The 19,214-nt window shown below is 43.1% G+C and overlaps 1 protein-coding gene across 13 annotated transcripts in view; it reads right to left on the bottom strand.

Moving 5' to 3' along the window:
- The window catches only part of supt20h (SPT20 homolog, SAGA complex component), an 87,462-nt gene that overhangs the window by 58,828 nt on the left and 9,420 nt on the right, over nt 1–19,214 (bottom strand). For all 13 annotated transcript variants that reach the window (XM_085999381.1, XM_085999383.1, XM_085999382.1 and 10 more), the window contains exons 2-10: nt 14,901–14,987; nt 11,894–11,929; nt 11,720–11,778; nt 11,559–11,625; nt 10,017–10,143; nt 9,656–9,759; nt 5,113–5,229; nt 1,106–1,159; nt 650–789 (exon numbers count right to left, since the gene is read on the bottom strand). In XM_085999381.1, the coding sequence (XP_085855507.1) occupies nt 650–789; nt 1,106–1,159; nt 5,113–5,229; nt 9,656–9,759; nt 10,017–10,143; nt 11,559–11,625; nt 11,720–11,778; nt 11,894–11,929; nt 14,901–14,903 (707 nt within the window). In that variant the 5' untranslated portion in view covers nt 14,904–14,987. The remainder of the gene's footprint in view (nt 1–649; nt 790–1,105; nt 1,160–5,112; nt 5,230–9,655; nt 9,760–10,016; nt 10,144–11,558; nt 11,626–11,719; nt 11,779–11,893; nt 11,930–14,900; nt 14,988–19,214) is intronic.

Consider the following 19,214-nt stretch of genomic DNA (forward strand, 5'->3'; position numbering starts at 1 on the left):
TCGCGCTGCGATATGGCAGGCCTTCCTCCCCTTCTTAAAGGGGAGGGGCCTTGTGCAGCGCGATCTGGGGCCCAGCTGGGCCCCCGAGGATCGGGAGTGCAGGCAAAAGAGCCCGGCACCGAGGAGAAGTGCCGGGCTCTTGGAGCACAGCCGGCACTCCGCGGGGGTCGGGGGGGGGGGGGGGTTCAGGAGGCCGGGGACGGGAGCGCAGGCAGGTGCTGGCAGGCGGCCAACAACAAAAATGGCCGCCCCGCACCTCGCCTTTAATTTGCACCTCCCCGGCCGCAGGTAGACTCCCCTGAACCCGTCGGACATAGCGTCCAGTGGTAAATCAGGGGGCGCTGCCGAATATCGTGGCCGGGGCGTTGCGCACACTGATGACGTCATCGGCAGCGGCGCTAACGGTTAGTGCCACCACTAACGTCCCGCGGAATTTAGCGGGAGGCGTGGGCAGTGCCGCGGCCAGGCGCCAGTTGGCTTGCGACCCACTTAGCGCCCTCTTAAGGTGCTAATGGGTGGCGCAACCAACTGAATTTCTCCCCCATATTTTCATAGTCAGACAGCTTTAATTAGGAGAGAAAGGGAGGCATTGACCAGCAGCAGTGTATCGAAACAAAACTTTACCGCATAATATTTATCCAACACCCACCTTTTCATTGGTCTAGTGTTCATCTTTTGTTTGTTATAAAGAAGTCTGTTGGTTGTGCATGTTACAGTGAAGGAAGGGTCCAGGCAAAGAGGCTCTGCCGTATGGAGCACCAGCTGGCTTTCAAGGACTAGCTTATCATCCTGCATCATGAAAAAGATCAACTTCAAAAGGCAAAGCTGTACTGTTTTTAACCAAACAAATAACACAGCAAATATCAATTTGGGTGATCAAATGTTCAGTAAAGGGGTCACACAGAGTTTTAAAAGGTTCATGGTTTCAATATGTTGAACAAGTGTGCTGTTTTTACCTGAAGAAAGTCTTAGAAAATGCTTAGCGATTTTACTCCACAGCCTTCAGCAGTGATAAGTACATAATAAAGCTTACAAAATGAAAATTTCTATTAAATAGATCTACCATGATACAGTAATCCCATGAGTTGGTTGCTGCTAAACTTACCTGTGTCCATTTGTGGTTGTCACTTGTTATTGCATGTACGTCACAAATCAAAGTCTGCAGAAAAAAATATAAATGTAAGAATAAAAAAACAAACATATTTACAGGTTAGGAAATTGTACAAGTTCAAGATAAGCATCAGGCAGACAAGTCGAGCATATTACAACCTATAGGAAAGAAAGCATGATAATCATATCATTAACTGTCACAATCACCTATAGCAAGTTAACTAACAATTACACTACATTAAAATAGTTTAAGCTTTTGCTGACTTAGACCTAGTTTGGTTTGATAAAAATAGAGGGGCAGAATTTGCGGTTGGTATAATGGCATACTCTCAGATTATGCCGTCATACCACCTTTGAAGTTGACTACTAGTTCAGGATTTCCACATGCTTGCGCATGCACTAAATCCCGAACTTACGATCTGTCAGATTAGACAGATCATCTGCTGCGACTGTCAAATCCTCATTGCTACCGTAGATTTGGATTAATTGCCCACCAATTGCCCATCAATTACGCTAGAAAATTTTACAGCTGGTGCAAACAGGCACAGGAGCCTGTTTGCACAGCGTAAGGGGAGGGGGTGGTAAAGTAATAGTTGTCCATTCCGGTTTAATATTCAACATAGCTGTTTGTCCTCAGTCCACAACCGTATGCCTTAGACGAGGCTAAATGTGGTAGAATTGGAATTAATATTTTCTGATCCACTTACTATCAAAAGATTTATCAAAACCTGTAACTTAAGGAAATATAACTATCCGTGCCACAAAGCAATAGCACAGCAGCACACACAGAAGGGTTCACTGCCCCGAGGTCAAAGGTCTCTCAGCATTAGATTATAAAGCCTCGGTGCACCTAAATATGATTATTAAAACAATTTCCATGACGTTGTCTAATATTATGTTAATTTGAAAACAACTGTGTATGAAAACTGTCGACTATAATACCTAAATTCATTTAATGAAACACATCTTTAAGGCAAGTAAACCTCCTGGATGTGATTAAGGAACATAATTGCGACACTGTTCATTGCCATATAATTAGGTGCCTTTAATCAAGGAGTATAGTGAGGAGCAACACTGCCATTACTTTGTATTGTTTTCACTCTGCTGTTCATCACTCTGATTACAAATTATTCCCAGCCACCAGACTTTTTGCATAATAAAGTAATTGGATATTGTTGAAACAAGATTTGCTGCCTAATATTTCTTTGCCTACCTCGCTTTGATTCATTGTTTTTATTCATTTTATTCTAAGTAAAACTGCACAGAACTTCGGAAGGGGATCAGTGTCTAATTTACAAAAACTATTCCTTGCCAGTTCAGCTCGAGTGTCATAATGATTATTATTATTTACAGTGGGAGTGATGTCATCAATACCTTGCAAATCAATATTCACACCGTTTAATTTAAAACTTGATTGATGTCGGGCATCAGAGATGGGAGATTTCTGTTTCCTGATTGGTGCACCGCCCCACGCGATAGTAGGCACGCTTACGCACACGGTGCGCCCCGGGATCCGTGGGCCACTACGCTGCGCACAACTCCGCAGCGAAACAACGCAAGTTTTCGAAGGGGTCCTCGCACCAGGTTAAGTACGGATTTCATTCGGGGGTCAGCGGCGTACTCCTTAGCTACGCCACCAATCGCAATTTCAGGGCCAGAATGTCATTATCCTAAATTTCTGTTTGTGACTATTTCATTCAGTCAGCAACATCTTGCATCTGCATGATGTTCTGTAACTGCAATGAACAAATAATATTAAAAGTTTTGGCAATCCCTACACATAGCGTAACAGTTGAGCTGGACGGGGTATCACATTCAGGGCCACAGCTGAAATAAACAGTTTCAAAACAACATTTAAACTGCAGATTGTTTTACGACCTTCAACTTACCGGCGGCAGCAGCGAGAGCGGCCCTGGGTGGGGACTGAACGCGGAGACTGAGGAGTTAAGGAGCCGGGAGAGAGTGGCCCAGACTCACAGGCGGCAGCAGCGAGAGCGGCCCTGGGTGGAGACTGAGCGCGGAGACCGAGGAGTTAAGGAGCGGGGACAGAGAGAGCGGCCCAGACTCACTGGCGGCAGCAGCGAGAGTGGCCCTAGGTGGAGACTGAGCGCGGAGACCGAGGAGTTAAGGAGCGGGGAGGGAGCGGCCCAGACTGACCGGTGGCAGCAGGGAGAGCGGCCCTGGGTGGAGACTGAGCGCGGAGACCAAGGAGTTAAGGAGCGGGGAGAGAGAGAGAGCGGCCCAGGCTCACCGGCGGCAGCAGCGCGAAGTAAAAAGTAATCGAAGTGTGACGTCACCAGAAAGCAGGTAAGTGATTGATTGGTGAGTGTTTCTCTCTTTCTCGCTTTTTTCCAAACTTAATTTTTGTGGTTTATAGTTTCCAGGGTCTCTGTTGTGTAGCGGGGAGTGCTAGTAAACAAGGGCCGTTGAGTATATCATTTAATTGTAGTGTAATTAGTGGTATTGATTGAATTTAATTTGAATTAATTAAAGGGTAAGCCAGGGCAGCACAGTTCGGCCCCGTGGCATGCTCCTCCTGCACTATGTGGGAAATCAGGGACACTTCCTGTGTCCCTGACGACCATGTGTGCGGGAAGTGTATCCAGCTGCAGCTACTGACAGACCGCATTGCGGTGCTGGAGTTGCGAATGGATACATACTGGAGCATTTGCGATGCTGTGGACATCGTGGATAGCACGTTTAGGGAGTTGGTCACACCGCAATTAAAGGCGGCACAGGCAGGAAAGGAATGGGTGACCACCAGGCAGAGTAGTAGGCGCAGGCAGGTAGTGCAGAGACCTGGGTGTCCTTGTGCACCAGTCGCTGAAGGTAAGCATGCAGGTGCAGCAGGCGGTTAAGAAGGCAAATAGTATGCTGGCCTTCGTAGCAAGAGGGTTTGGGTACAGGAACAAGGATGTCTTGCTGCAGTTGTACAGGGCCTTGGTGAGACCACACCTTGAGTATTGTGTGCAGTTTTGGTCGCTTTATCTGAGGAAGGATGTTCTTGCCATGGAGAGAGTGCAGCGAAGATTCACCAGACTGATAACTGGGATGGCAGGAATGACGTATGAAGAGAGATTGGGTCGATTAGGTTTATATTCGCTAGAGTTTAGAAGAATGAGAGGGGATCTCATTGAAACTTATAAAATTCTAACAGGACTAGATGCAGGAAGGATGTTCCCGATGGCGGGGGTGTCCAGAACCAGGGGTCACAGTCTAAGGATAAGGGGTAAGCCATTTAGGACAGAGATGAGGAGGAATTTCTTCACCCAGAGAGTGGTGAACCTGTGGAATTCTCTACCACACAAGGCAGTTGAGGCCAATTCATTAAATATATTCAAGAAGGAGTTAAGATATATTTCTTAAGGCTAAAGGGATCAAGGGATGTGGTGAGAATGCAGGGACAGGGTACTGAATTTGGATGATCAGCCATGATCTCGTTAAATGGCGGAACAGGCTCGAGGGGCCGAATGGCCTACTCTTGCTATCTTCTATGTTTATGCTATTTTAAAACTTACAGGGCAAAACAGGAATTACCACAACTTATCTAATTACAGCTGAGCAATGATGGGGCTCAATAATTGGCCTTAGATTTCTGGTTTCCAGAGGGCAGGGAGGGAAAGAAAGAGAAAAATCAGCCACGGTTCCCATTCCTGATTATCCTATGGCCTCTGCAGGAAAGTGTATACACAAAGTTAGATGAGAATATCATCCTTAGTTGTACCTCCCGAAATAGCTCTCGTACACTCATGCTGTGAATTCACACATGAAGAACGGTTGCTGGATAAGAAGACACTGGAGGTTCAATAGCATCCCAGCATAAAACAATGCCTTCTGCAGAGTAGTAGAGAAAACACAGATGAGAAAATAATTAAGAGTTTGTTTTCAGGAACTATTTACGATATAATACTAACCTCATTTAAAGTATTTGGTGTGTTGGTGGGGGGGGAGGGTGAAGTAAGAGAGGGGGAATATAACTTATATCAAAACACAGTTTATTACCTGCATCGTGGGCCGAAGTAATATATGCCTGCTTTGGTATGTAGGCGCTTTCACATGACCAGATTGTCGATAATCTCGTACTTCAGCTACGACACATCCACAATGAAAAATATTCACCTAACAGGAAAATAAAATTTTAATTTAACAAAAATGGTCACTTAATTGATTTAACAAATTGGTGCTGACTTTAAGTCAAAAACAAAGTTGAAGGGAGCCTGATCAAATGACTAAATCAATGACACTGATTTTGCAGTAGAAATAACGGTGAGGCTATCAGTGCTCAGCATTATTAAGGAGTAAATCGGACAGCAACTTCCAGCGCAGTTAAACACAGAAATTAGGAAGTTGCTCTTCAAGTTGCCCCGTTCCAGCAGAAGCTTCACTGTAACAGTATCTCGCCAAGAGACTCGGCTTTCAAAAACGCGGAAGGGCATTAAGTTGCAGTACTTACATGATAGGTACCCACTAAACACGCCAGAAAGAGCTTGGGCTTGTCCATTCGAGTGTAACTGAATTTTTAACAGCGTGGGTGCCGTTTATACTGTCTCACCTTGGTCCTCAGAATCGGACCACAATGAGCCCCAACACCAGCAGCACCAACAACAACACCAATCTTCTCCGCAATCACCTGATGCTGCACAGGACACAGGGCATCAGCACCCAACCACACTGCTGCCCGGGAGGCTAGATTTACTTCACTTGATGCTGTACACCCTGGCTGCCACATGATGCACCAGGTTGGCACCACCCCACACCAACACCATAAAGCATCCCTACAATGACCAAGCCATTCTTTTCACACTCATCACCATTGTGGGGGGTACCGTTGTGTCTCACCATTCACTGCAACTCACTAAGCCACTTCCAAAGGTGCACACAAATCTGTCCAAGACCGGAAAGTTTTGAAAATAAAGATTTCAATGTTTGACACCACATTAAGAGAAACTTTACATAAACATTGGATAAAACACCCAAGTGGCTACCCTTGTGTGTTGTTAGTTGGTATGATTGCATTAGGAAGAGGGTGAGTGTGAGGGGTTGTTGGTGAGATGGGGAAGTGATAATGTAGATAGAGGGCTGGGTGGAGGTACAAGGTAAGTTGGTGTGAGTAAGGATATGCAGGAGTAGGGTTGGGAAGGCAGAGAGATGGGGATGTGATGAGAGGCACAGCAGGATGAGGTTGAGTGTGGCTTTGTACTAACATTTCGTGATCTAATGAGATCATTGAAACGTTTGCGCCACTGCACCCAGGTCCTCCAGACCACATCCCTGCTTGTGTCCTCCTGTGCAATGTGCAACCAGGCTATTTTGGCCTCCTGGGTAGGTGTCTTCCACCCATTGGAAGGGAAGAGGACCTCCGTGTGTGCTGTGACTCCCTCCATAAGCATATGGAGGGAGTCATGGGAGAACCTGGGTGCAGCCCTGCACCTCTGTGCAGTGCTTGTCAGTGTTTGCAGCACAAATGTCAAAAGAAAGTTGGCCATGGTCCCTTTAAGGAAACCGGCTGATGACGCGTCATGAATGATGTCACCAGACCCACTTCCTCTAATTGGTCCGGGAAATGCACTGGACGGGCTTAACAACCCCTATTAACGTAAATTCATTTTATACAGCAGGATGGAGCTAGCAGCGGGGCAATGACCCGCCATCGACATCGCCCGCACCGGACCCGCTGAGGTAAAGAAAATCTCGGCCTGCATGTCTAAGAAAGAATTCTTCAATCTGATTGGCTAAGGAGGAATACAGTTGCTTGCTCTGTTCACACAGGTCCCAGATTCCTTGTAGAGGGCGTCGCACTGTTTTGGATTTCTAATAATTGCAAGTTCCATAGAAAGTTTGTGGGCAAGTGTAAGTGTAATGAATGGCTAGGGCCGTTAGTTCGCCGCTGACTGCAAAATCTGGGTCAACATCTTGGACAGCATTCCAAATTCTTACCTAGGATTGGGATCAATGATGCATTGTCAAGAAAGATCCTTTGTCAATCAAAGTTATGCTGTCAATGGGCAGATAAAACAACCAGTACAGCAGCTGTTTGGTAGGCAACTGTTCTCTTTTCCCAGAAACTGCCTTGGTATTTGAACTGCAACTTAGGTTTTAGTGGATAAATTTCCATTTGAAACTAAATCCTGACACATCTTTAAGTAGAACACAGCAGAATTCATAGTCCTAGATAAGAGTGTGCCATGTTATCAGACTCTAATTCCCGATAGGACCATAGCAACAACTTGCATAAGATGGACAACAGAAACCTGCCCTGTACTTACCTTGACCCTGTAGTCAGCTTTGTCATTCCTCACTCTCGACCCAGCTCTGTATGTAGTCTTTTCTCACAGGCTAGCAGTGATGGAACTCAATTTGAGGCCCAGTCATCATTATCAGTCCATCTACCTTCACATGCAGCCTCAGCTTAAAACTTTGATCAGTCTGTGGCCTGCTTCCCACCCACCGTCGCTTCCAAGCCAGTCCAGTTGTGTCTTTTTTAAAACCACACTCTCCTGTTTTTCACCCCCACGAACACTTCAACCCAGACCCTGACCTATATAAAAAATTATATGCATTTATATTTACAATATTTTAATATTTACAAATTGCAATATATCATCATTTCATAAGTTTATTATTTTAACTGTATCAGGTAATTTTAAAATAGACATTTATGCTGAGGTACGGCGATGGGGAAGGAAGAACCCCTGTATCCGTACCCAGTTCAAGGAATACTATGGCTCAGCCATGAGAGTAGGTCTTGGTTGAGGGGATAGGGTGAAACGGAGTGTGGGTAAAGTGTCACTCATAGAAATAAAGTACACTGTCAAATGGCCACAGCAGACTGCGAGTGTCATGGGTGGGATGGGGGAAAGGGGTGACTACAAGACATTGATGGAGCTTGTGGAACTGGGAAGCAAAGATGGGAAAGAGTCAGAATTTGTAAAAATATATAACAACAAAAAAAATTGATCCATTTATCCATCCACTTTTTTATAATATACTGCAGGTTAGTACAGAAATGTTGAATTTGGCCTTGGACAAGGCCATAGGAAATGAACTAGTAAAAGATAAAAATAATTGAAATAAAAAACCTGGGAGTTAGGCATTTCCTAATGCCGGCCACTTTAATTGTAACTCATAGTTACTACATGAGTTGGTAGATTTGCCAAATCTTCGGATACTCACGTTTGGCAAATTTTTTCAAGTGCCAATTCCAAAGTTGGGACTAGATTTTCTACGCAGCATAAAAAGAGATATTGATTTTATACTTACTTTAAAGTAGAAAGCACATAATATGCCAGTTGACTACTACATAATAAAACACAGTGGGGGAGAGAATACATTGCAGTGCAATTGTGCCATCGGAGGTTCATTGTGGCACTTCTGCCAGCTGCTTTTGCCTGGTTGTGACTCCCATCAAAAATCCAGGGAATGGGGTCCTTTAAATCTCAGTGCAGCACCCTGCTACTGAGAGGGGGAGCAAGAGATCGCTTGGCCCAAAAAGGAGCAGGATTCAAAATTCTAAGGCCTAGAAATTCAGTGGGCTTTGCGCCCAGTTTCCGCCCAAAGAGGGGGCTTCTGCGCCACTAGAGGAGCTTGCGCTGATATTCAGCGCTGCGTTAATGGCGGCGGTAGCCGGTAGCGCTGCGCCGACACCGATGACGTCATCGGTGTGCGCAGTGCCCCGGTTCCGCCCCGCTACCGGCCCGGCCCCCATATTTAGTTGCGGCCGCCTCTTCCGCAGCGGCCGCAAACAACGTTCAGCAACTGGGGCCGTCCTGCAGCCTTATTGGGGCGAGTTAAGGCGGAGGTGCGGCCGGCCGCTTTTTCGGCGGCCGCCTGCCCGCACCTCCTTCCCCGGCCTCCTCCACCCCCCCCCCCCCGCGGCATTGCCGGCTGCTTTCCGGGAGCCCGGCACTTCTCCGTGGTGCCGGGCTCATTTGCCGGCACTAGTGAGCGGCGATCTCGGAGTTGCAGGCACCTCCCCCTTAAGAGGAGGAAGGCCTGCAGTACCACAGCCTGCCGCTCCGCAGCGGGTGGCGCTGCAGCACCTAGCGCGCCGAAATTCAGTTTCAGCGCCCCAAGCGGGGGCGGCCACACCCTTGAATTGCGGCCGGCTTCGACTTGGGGCGCTGAAACTGAAGTTCCGGCGGGCGCATGTGGCTCCGCGCGCAGCGGTAACTTTTGGGCGCAAGCCAGCTGGCGGGCCCAAAGTGAATTTCTAGCCCTAACTTTCTGATGTCCCTCGCTGATAGGCTTTTTTGCCAATGGCAAACAATCCTTCTAGGATCAATTGCAGCTTTATGTTTAGGGGATACTTCAGGCTCAGAATGGAACCTACACTCAGTCAATCAGTAGTGTATCTGGTGGGGTTCCCAGGGTAACATCCCCAAACTGCTACCAGGACATAAGCGGTACAGACAGAAGAAGCACCTACCCAACAAAACACAATTTTTTGTGCAGTGCAAAAGGAGAGTTTTCTAACGCGCCTCCTCCACAGAATTACACTGGAATTATTTTGATCATGAAGTTTCCACTCTTACATATTTTACCTCACCTGAGATTTTTCCAAAAGATCTACAAGAATTGGTGGTAGCTCCTCTGCATCCAAATATTCCAGCAACTCTCCCTCCTCATAAGGCAACCGGATTGTTTCTGAATCTGAATTTATTACAAGTAAAGATTTAAAATAAGAAAACATTGATATTAAAAATTTACACATCGCAGACTTTTTTTTTACAAATACAAGCAATGGTATATGCATTACTCTACCAACTGCACTCTAACTGGTTTTTTTTATATCTGCAAGAAACCAGATGAAAGACAGTGTTTGCAATAATAAAACTGCATGGATAATTTCTCAAGGAGATTTATAAAGCCCTTATAATTAACAGTCTACAAAAGTTAAATAATGGTACCTGATCCATTTTTCCCTCGGAGCATCAGGGAATAGCCTTCATTTCCTGGATATAGATTTACAACAAGACATGATACTCTTTCTTGCATAACCAGTTTCTCCAGCAGGTTAACATTTCGCCTTAATTTCTGAGAATTAATCAGAAATTTATACTTTAAACAAATGTCAAATTCTGCTCTATGGCAAACAGCTGAATATCACCACTTGCATTAAGTTATATCGTTATTAATATGTTCTTTACAAAGTGATGCAGCTATCTATAAATATTGCACTTGCAGGGTATGTTATTTTATAAGGGCATTAAAATAACCAAAGGTAACCATAACAGCAGGTTCCTTTGCAACTATCATATTACTCAACCAATTCGCCCTCCCCCTTTGTAAACTTTCTCCCCCAATCTCCTCTCCTAAATGTGTTTGCTCCTTGTGATGCACTGTTTTGCAATCACTCTGGCCATTTTTCATGTGTGAGCCTTGACAACAGCAGCAGGCTATTTAACATAAAAACAGGAGTCGGCCATTCAGCCCCCTCGAGCCTGTTCAATTAGATCATGGCTGATCTGTATCTTAACTCCATCTACCTTCCTTGGTTCCGTATCCCTCAATACCTTTGCCTAACAAAAATCTATCAATCTCAGTTTTGAAATTTGCAATTACCCTAGCCTCAACAGCTTTTTGGGGGAGAGTGTTCCAGATATCCACTACCCTTTGTGAAGTGCTTCCTGACATCACCCCTGAACAGCCGAGCTCTAAATTTAAGGTTATGCCCTCTTGTTCTGGCCTCGCCCACCAGAGGAAATAGTTTCTCTCTATCCACCCTATCAAACCCTTTAAGCATCTTAAATACCTCAATTAGATCACCTCTTAATCTTTTATACTCAAGGGAATACAAATCTAGTCTAACACAACCTGTCCTCATTATTTAACCCTTTTAACCACAGCACAGTGCTATCCTTGTTTCAAAATCCACACGTACTTCCAGCAGGGCTCCGCAGATAACAATCAGGAGTGGGAACCTTGCTGATTTTAGCCTTTCTGACACAAAAGCTTTGCGGCCAATTTGTAGGATCCCCAACAGTTGAGGTCAGCTAACTCAGGACAGATCACAAGACTTGAGCCTGGGATCTTTTCAATCTGTATGGCTCATCTATTCACAGCATACACTCACGGAGCCTTCTGAGAGCCGACTAGACCTCATCTTAATCAACTAGAAAAAATTATAACCAAATTTTCAGGATTCATAAAGCTTTTAAAAAGATTCAAATATAGGTTTAACCATTTCATAAACCTCATTACATTTAAGATTTTATGTGGTACTTGATAAGCCAAGCAAATGCAACCATTAAGGTAGAACCTAAAACAAAAGGGGAAGCTATAGATGTAATATTCTTTCCCTCTACTTGTGGACTATCATTTGACAAATAAATAAAATACGAATTTTAAATCTTAATTGTTAATGATTTTAAAAATACTATCCTGCAAATTTTCAAGCAGAACTAAATAGCTCATCAAGGAATCCTGGATTGTGCATGAATCGTGCATACCTTCAGCTCTGGTTCTTTTTCACATTCTTCCATGTACAAGTCATACAGTTTCTGATGTACAGATTTCCTAAAATAACAAGTTTTAAAATTCAATTTTGAAAAAAAAATTGAAGACAAAAATATATATTTAACTTTAAAATATTTTAATTATGGAGCACCACCTTCCACTAGATGAATGTCTTCTTTTTGGAGGTCGTTGCCTGGCACATCCAATTATGTACTACAAAAAAGAAAAAGAAATCATTGTATATACAGAATAGCTGAGTAACAGGTTCAGTAAGAGTTGCAGTGCAATACTACACAGCAGAATAGATGAGTTGCTGTAGATGACTCACCTCTGCACGGTCCAATGCATACTCCAAAGCGTGATACTGCAGAAAAAAAATGGTTTTACTAAGGAATTCTAAAGATACTAAGCAACCTGAAATCCATAGTTTTGGGCTTTCCTTCTGGAATTTCCCACTTTTTTTTTTAATATATAGTATGCCAAATTATTGGGCATCCCAACAATGGATATATTGCTTTAAAGGAAAACTCCAGGAAAACAATCTAAGGAGATTATTTAAGCTGTTTATATATATTTATATATTAGTGAACTAAAATCCACTACTTGATTGTTTTCCTCCTCAAACCCCCACAAGAATTCTTCCTGCATATGTAGGAAGCAACAATTTTACAAGTGATTCACTGGTTGTAATGAAGGAAATAATTGCTTCCACTCCATTACCAGATTATACCTGCATGAATCCTAATCAGCATCATGATGAAAACCATGGCTGATCTGTTTCCACCAGGACCAATTTCGAATGTATAACTTAACCCAAAATATTACATTTCAGAAATATGATGTCAGGTTTTAACTTGTTGAAAGTATAATCGTATAAACAAGTAATTGTAAGAATCTAAGTGTGAGAGAATGAGTATTCGGTTCAGTGCAAATAATTCCTTGTTTATAGCAACAGGGAACTAAATTACTTGGAAGAGGAGAGTTAACAGATTGTATCCCCTTTTCTACCACAAATCAGATTTTTTTTAAAGCTTAAGAATAAATAACTAAGTTCACAGTATAACACCGCTGAGTCATAAATTAGCATACCCAAACTGCCTTCAACAAGACCCAACTTATTGCCTGTTGCAGAAATAGCGCTGTGCCAACTTGAATATGAAAGCTAGAGCAGACATAAAATGCCAGAAACAGATGCACAACATGAGTTAACATTCTTTCAAGCAAATGTATCTAATTACCAGCAAAGAAAAGTGGGCACAAGAGCAGATATTGTCAAGGATGACCAAAGGCTTGGTCAAAGAGGTGGGTTTTAAGGAGAGGAGGGTCCTGTAGGAAAGATTTAGATGATCTAAAGTTTACAGAAGGTGGAGGATGGGTGGCCAGGAGATCATTGGAACAGTTGAGTGTGAAGGCAACAAAGGCATGGATGAGGGTTTTAGCAGCCGATGGGCTGATAGGGGCAGAGGCAGGCAATGTTACAGAGGTAGAAGTAGGCGGTCTTTGCGATGGAGAGGCTATGGGGTTGGATGCTCAGCTCCGTGAAATAGGACACAGAGGCTGCCAAGAGTCTGGTTCAGCCCGAGAGTGGACGGAGAAGCGGAAGGAGTCGGTGGCACGGGTACAGAGATGTGATGGGGGCTGAAGGTGATGGCTTTAGTCCTTCCAATGTTTAGCTGGAGGAAATTGCAGCTCATCCAAGACTGGATGTCAGCAGTGAAGGGATCTAGAAAGGTGGTGGAGAGATAGAACTGTGAAAGCTGGCACCATGCCTGCAGATGATGTCGCCTGGGGACAGCATGTAGATAAGCATGGGGAGGCCGAGGCCAGATTTTTGGGACCTCTGTATGTAACAGTGCTGGGGCAGGAGCCATTCCTGGAGATGCGCTGGTTTAAAATGAAATGTTAACCTGTCCATCTCTTTCTGAAATAAAAACAGAAAATGCTGGAAATACTCAGCAGGTGAGGCAGCATCTGTGGAGAGAGAAACAGAGTTAACGTTTCAGGTCGATGACCTTTCTGATACTGACTGCATCTACAATGTATTTCTAGTATTTTCTGGTTTTATTTCAGAGTGCTAGCATTCACTGTTTTTATTTTAGGTACACTTGCCATAAACTGCTCTTTTGGAGCTTCCACTTTAATTTCTCACATCAGGCTTTACAAAATAAAGCAGTGTGAATTCTTGGTGCTTAACAATGTGAATTCTTGGTGCTTAACAATGTGAATTCTTGGTGCTTAACAATGTGAATTTTTATACCCACGAAGGTAAAGGATGGCAACACTGGGAAATGGAACTATAGCTCATTGCGAGCACACGCAGCCAGCATCAAGCACAGCCAGGTATTCCACACTTAAATGCAGGGTCGAGCTCTGTCTTTACTGACACAATTATATGCCTTAGCTTCAACCCCAGCAGAGTACCAATGTGGCCTTTTCCATTCCCCACACCAGCCATCCTGTGGGAGACTACTACTTTAGTTCCAATTTTGGACAGTTTTCTCATGCCCACTTGGTACAGGAAACTTTTGTTTAACCGGAGGTTAAATGTCCAGAAAGCTCTATCCACCGGCAAAATTCAGGAGTCGGTTCAGAAGTTTTATTTAACTTCTCGTTGCTTTTTTTCTCCAGTCGTGGCTCTGCAAGGTCTAGCTGAAGCTGTTGCTTAGCTACAGAGACGCTTGCAAGCTACGCCGACTGTTTTGCTAAGCAACAGGGTTTGTTGCTTCACACGGAGCTCAGAAGCTCCATATGTTTTAACATTAGCGCTGGTTTCTCCGGTAGTTTTGATGGGACGGCAACAGCTCGGTCCCGTCAGTGCCGGATACCAGAAAGTTTCCTGTATTGAGTTAAGGTTTGCCAAAACTATTTCACAAACAAACCCTACAACCAGCAGACAAGACTTTCATCTCATCAATCAGTGCTGGATAGAACTGAAGATCGATAGAGGTGAAAGACCAGCCTAACTTCCCTGTGCCACACAATCCTGTAAAAAAAAATCTAAAACTAATCTTCCCACATCCTGTTGTTGCCTTCTAGCTAAGCAGCCTCTCCCATCCAAAATCAGCTCACAACTAAAATATTAAAACTTAAGGCCAGATATTAATTTCCATTTTATCTTTTTTTGTAAAAGACAGCATTCAACATTCTAACCATGGTGTTATCGTGCCTCAAAAATTAGTTAAAAGTGTAGTACAATTCCTGGTAACTTCCTGAAAGTTCCTTTTACAGTTAATTTTTAAATAAAGACAACTTTAGTAATCAACAAATAGGTACTAATTAGCTACCATTTTAATTCACAGGTTAACAGGAAAACTGCTTAACTGCACAAAACTCACCATTATGAAAGGAATCAGGCCTCAGGTATCAGAAGAGAAATCATGAATGCAGGCACAAAGTCATGGTTCTCCAACAGACTTCGAACTCTGTTGAAAGCAAAATTAGTTCATTATTTTGCAGGACTTTCACAAAGCCTTTAAACAACTTGCATTAATATAGCACTTTTAACGTAGTAAAACATCCCAAGGCGTGAGAAAGATCAGTCATTTATATTCCAAACGGGTGAATTATTAGTTATGTTTTTATTTAGAGTATTTAAATAAGTTACATTTTTAAATGCATCTTCCTGCCCTCTTCAGGTTCCTTCACATTATTCCATGGGTAAAACTTCAGCCAGTACATTGCAGGTGTTCAGGAACAGCACCACACAATTCTTCTGCTGATTTAACCTTCCTATGCAAAAGCACCTCCTGTGCCCAGTCAGCACTGCCCAGTGGCACACCCAATGTTGGGGGACTTGTATGGTAAATTGGGCAAAGCAACTAGAGCTACACAACATGATCATGTGGAATTTATAAAATTGTCATCAATAGTAGTATCAAGTGGCGCTTACTCACCAATGCCATGCTTAGGTTCTGCCAGGACCATTCGGCCCCCTACCTCATTACAGCCTTGACCCAAACATGGACACAAGATCTGAATTCCAGAGTTGAGGCGGCAGTGACTGCCTTTGACATCAAGACAGCATTCCAATGAGTGTGCCAGTGGCTGGAGTCATAACCGAGTTCATCCAACCTAGAAAGATCTTAAAGTTCCTCCAATTCAGCATCCAATTGTTTCTTAAAAGATTCCCGTTGATTATTCTGTGCAAGAAGAATTTCCTGACATTTACCAGTTTGAATCTACGTCCCCACGTCCTACTCTTGCTATTTAATTTAAATTAATATTCCGGCTTTACCTTTTCCATTCCCTTAATTATCTTATAACCCTCTCAACCACCTATATAGGCTGAAAAGTTCAAGTTTCTCCAGTCTTTCCTCATAACTTAGAAACTGGCATTAGGGATCAGCCTGTGGCACTGCCTCCACAGCCTGAATGTCTCCTTTGCGTCTTGGCCACCAGAAGAGGAAGCAGTACTCAAGGTGCAATCTGACCAGGGTTTGGCTATGACTTCCCAAAACGCGACTGTTTTGGCCACACAGTTTAATTTTCTATTGGCTTTGTTGATTGGTGTTCTGCATTGGTTGGACAGACTGATCCTAGAGTCTACTAAAACACTTGGGTTTCTTTTGGCTTCATCCTCAGCTTTTTCAACACCATCCTAAGAGTACATCGGATGCTTATTTTTTCTTCCTCGGTGTAGTGCTTTATATTTGTTTATATATTAAATTTCATCTGCCTTGATATATATAATATATATATATATATATATATACTCTATCCAATCATTCTATAATTTCTGAGCTGCTGCTTCCAAATCCATTGTCACTCCTAGTTTTATATCATTTGCAAATTTGACCACTGGCTTTCTCAATCCAGATCATTTAAAAAAAAATATTTGTTCTTGGGATGTGGGCGCCATTTGCAAGGCAGCACTTACTGCCATCTCTAGTTGCCCTGGGGGCAGAAAGAGTCAACTTTGTACTGTGGGACTGGAGTTACGTGTAGGCCAGACCAGGTAAGGGTGGCAGGTTCCCTTCCCTGAAAGAAATGATGAGAACCAGTTAGGTTTTTATGACAATCCAGCTTTCACTGTCATTTTCTGGTGCTAGTCTACAAATGTTTATTTATTGAATTCAATTTCACAACTTTCCATGGTTGGATTTGAACTCTCAAGTTCAGTACCAAACCAGTAGGCTACTGTATGCCTGATGCAGCGATTCCCACGCCATGCCCTGAGCTACCCCACTCAGTACTTCCTCCCACCTGGACATAACTCCTCTAGCAAATACTGTTGCTTTCCATCTGTAAACCAATTTATTATCCATTCCCACGATTACCTTGAATCCCTAATGCTTTGGGTGTAATAGTCATTTATGCAGAACATTGTCAAATGCCCTTTTGAAGTCTTGGTACACCAGGTTGTAGGGTTTCCTACAGTCCACTAGGGTTGTAACATCCTCAAAGAAGCCGAGGAGGATGGTCAGGCAGGATCCTCCCCTTCTGAATCTATGCTGACTGCTGTTAACAAAGTCATTACATGTAGATATTCTCATGTTTACTCCTGATTATTGATTTCATTATTTTACATGGACTCAAGATAGGCTAATGAGTCTGTAGCTTTGTGTGCATGTTTTGTCCCCCTTTTTGAATATGAACACCACATTAGCCTGTTTACTAATCTACTGTTTACCATCTACAGTACTAATACCGCATCAGTGTCTAGTGACTCTCTCGTAAATGATTGTCTCAGTACTCAGATAAATCCCATTCATAACTGTGGACTTCATTTGTTTTAAGCCCTTTTAGCCTTTCTAGGATTCCCATTTTATTTAGTCATTCAGTTTACTTAGGTTATCTCTTCTTGAGCAGGGTGTGTTGCTCATGTCCTCCCTTATGAATGTTTCGAGCATTTAAGTAAATACATCTTACAGACTCACTTCCTTTCATGTTCCTCTGCCAATTCCTGGTCTCTGGTTCTTGTATGTCACTCTTGGTATCGTTGTCCATACCTACCTGTTGGCTACCTTCTACCTTGCAATCTATCTTGTCTGGGATCTGGCTTTTTCACTGCCTTCCTTCCTACTTATCTGATTTAAATGATTCTCAATTGCTGCCTCTTTGTGCCTACTTGGTTTAGGTACAGCCCAGCTCCCTTGTACCAGTCCCTTTTTCTAATGGTTCCCAGTTATCTATAAAGATAATATTGTTCTTGCACCACTTTTGCCAACCACTTATTTCCATCCTTAAATTTCTTAGTGAACAGCCCTCCTTTCCAAACAGTATGGCGGAACAGGCTTGAGAGGTTGAATGACCTACTCCTCTGCCCATGTTCCGAGTAGCTGCTCAGGACTCAGAAACACGAAGAACAATTCTCTATCTCAAGCAAAACCTTCTGCCAGCACTATGTGGTACAAACCACTCCATTCCCCGTTACCCTGGCTGCTTCATGTGAGCAGTTACTCAATTGCAGTTTCAATCAAGTTCGCCCAAGTAGCAACAAAAGAACTGTTGCTCAACAGTGGCAACTAGTACACTTAAGGTTCTATACACAACCATGCTTGGAGCCTTTTCTGGAACAGCTTGTAGATCCTGTTATCTGGTGCTTACACAGGTCTTCACAATTGGATCCCAAACAAAAGTATCTTTAGTTGGTGGGGACAAGACAAGCAACCTTTCAACTCATAGTAGTGAGTAAAAAAAATCATTGCATCAGAATCAAGGAGTCAACAGATGGATACATATATTTTGTCATTTCAAAAATGCTTTCTCAGATCTATCTTGATGTCTGAAATTGTTAAGTCTCCTCCAATGGTTTTGCACATTTAATACAGGATACCAATTTCTTTTCTCCCACTCCCACACTTCTATCAAATGTCTGCCAGATTTATAAAGCTTTATAAAACAGAGTGTTACTGTTTGCTGAAAATATTAAGCTTCTGCAGACAGAGTTAGGTGATCAGACTTTTAAGGTATAAGGTGTACAAAATGTTGATACATCTAGTTCAAGCAACTCAGAGGATAAGTGGGGGGGGGGGTGGAGAGCGTAAATACATACCAATATCTTTGAATTCAAGTTTTTTGGTTTCAATTTCACCTGCCATTGTAGGAATGGATTCAATCCCATTGTACAGGAGCCAAAGCTAAGATTGACTTTGTTTATCTTTGTGTAAAGTTATTCCTGGTAAAGATATTTCATCTTTGTTCATTTTTTCATATTTTCATACACATGGTGATTGGTATGGATGGAAGGGGATTTAAATTGTATCCAGGAGTAGCTCAGATTTTGCAACCAAGGGAGCATAATGTAAACCCTTAGTATCAGGATTTGGCAGCTTTAGAAGGGGAAGTTAAATCAAAGACATGTTAAAAGGGAGCATTCCACCACTATTCTAAGTGTGGGCAACTGGGTATCACTAAAAACGATGCTATGACTCTACTAAGAAACTTACTGGCTGAATACAAGAAAAGGTGCCATTAATTGGGTGATGTCTTGTCATACATGCAATGCAACAGACTCCAACAGAGTTAATTTCTGCTTTAAAGCCTATGATTCCATGGGAACACTTTGTTGGACCCATTGTAACTGTTACTTATTGGTATTTTTGATGACTTCTCTAAATGGGTAGAAATATCTCCCCACCCCCCGCACCCCAACACCACAGGCGCACAACAGCTAAGGTGGGGTAATATAGTAGTATGGATAGAGGATT

The sequence above is a fragment of the Somniosus microcephalus genome, chromosome 10, assembly GCF_052327205.1.
Source record: "Somniosus microcephalus isolate GS21.2 chromosome 10, FLI_Smic_1.0, whole genome shotgun sequence".
Classification (NCBI taxonomy): domain Eukaryota; kingdom Metazoa; phylum Chordata; class Chondrichthyes; order Squaliformes; family Somniosidae; genus Somniosus; species Somniosus microcephalus.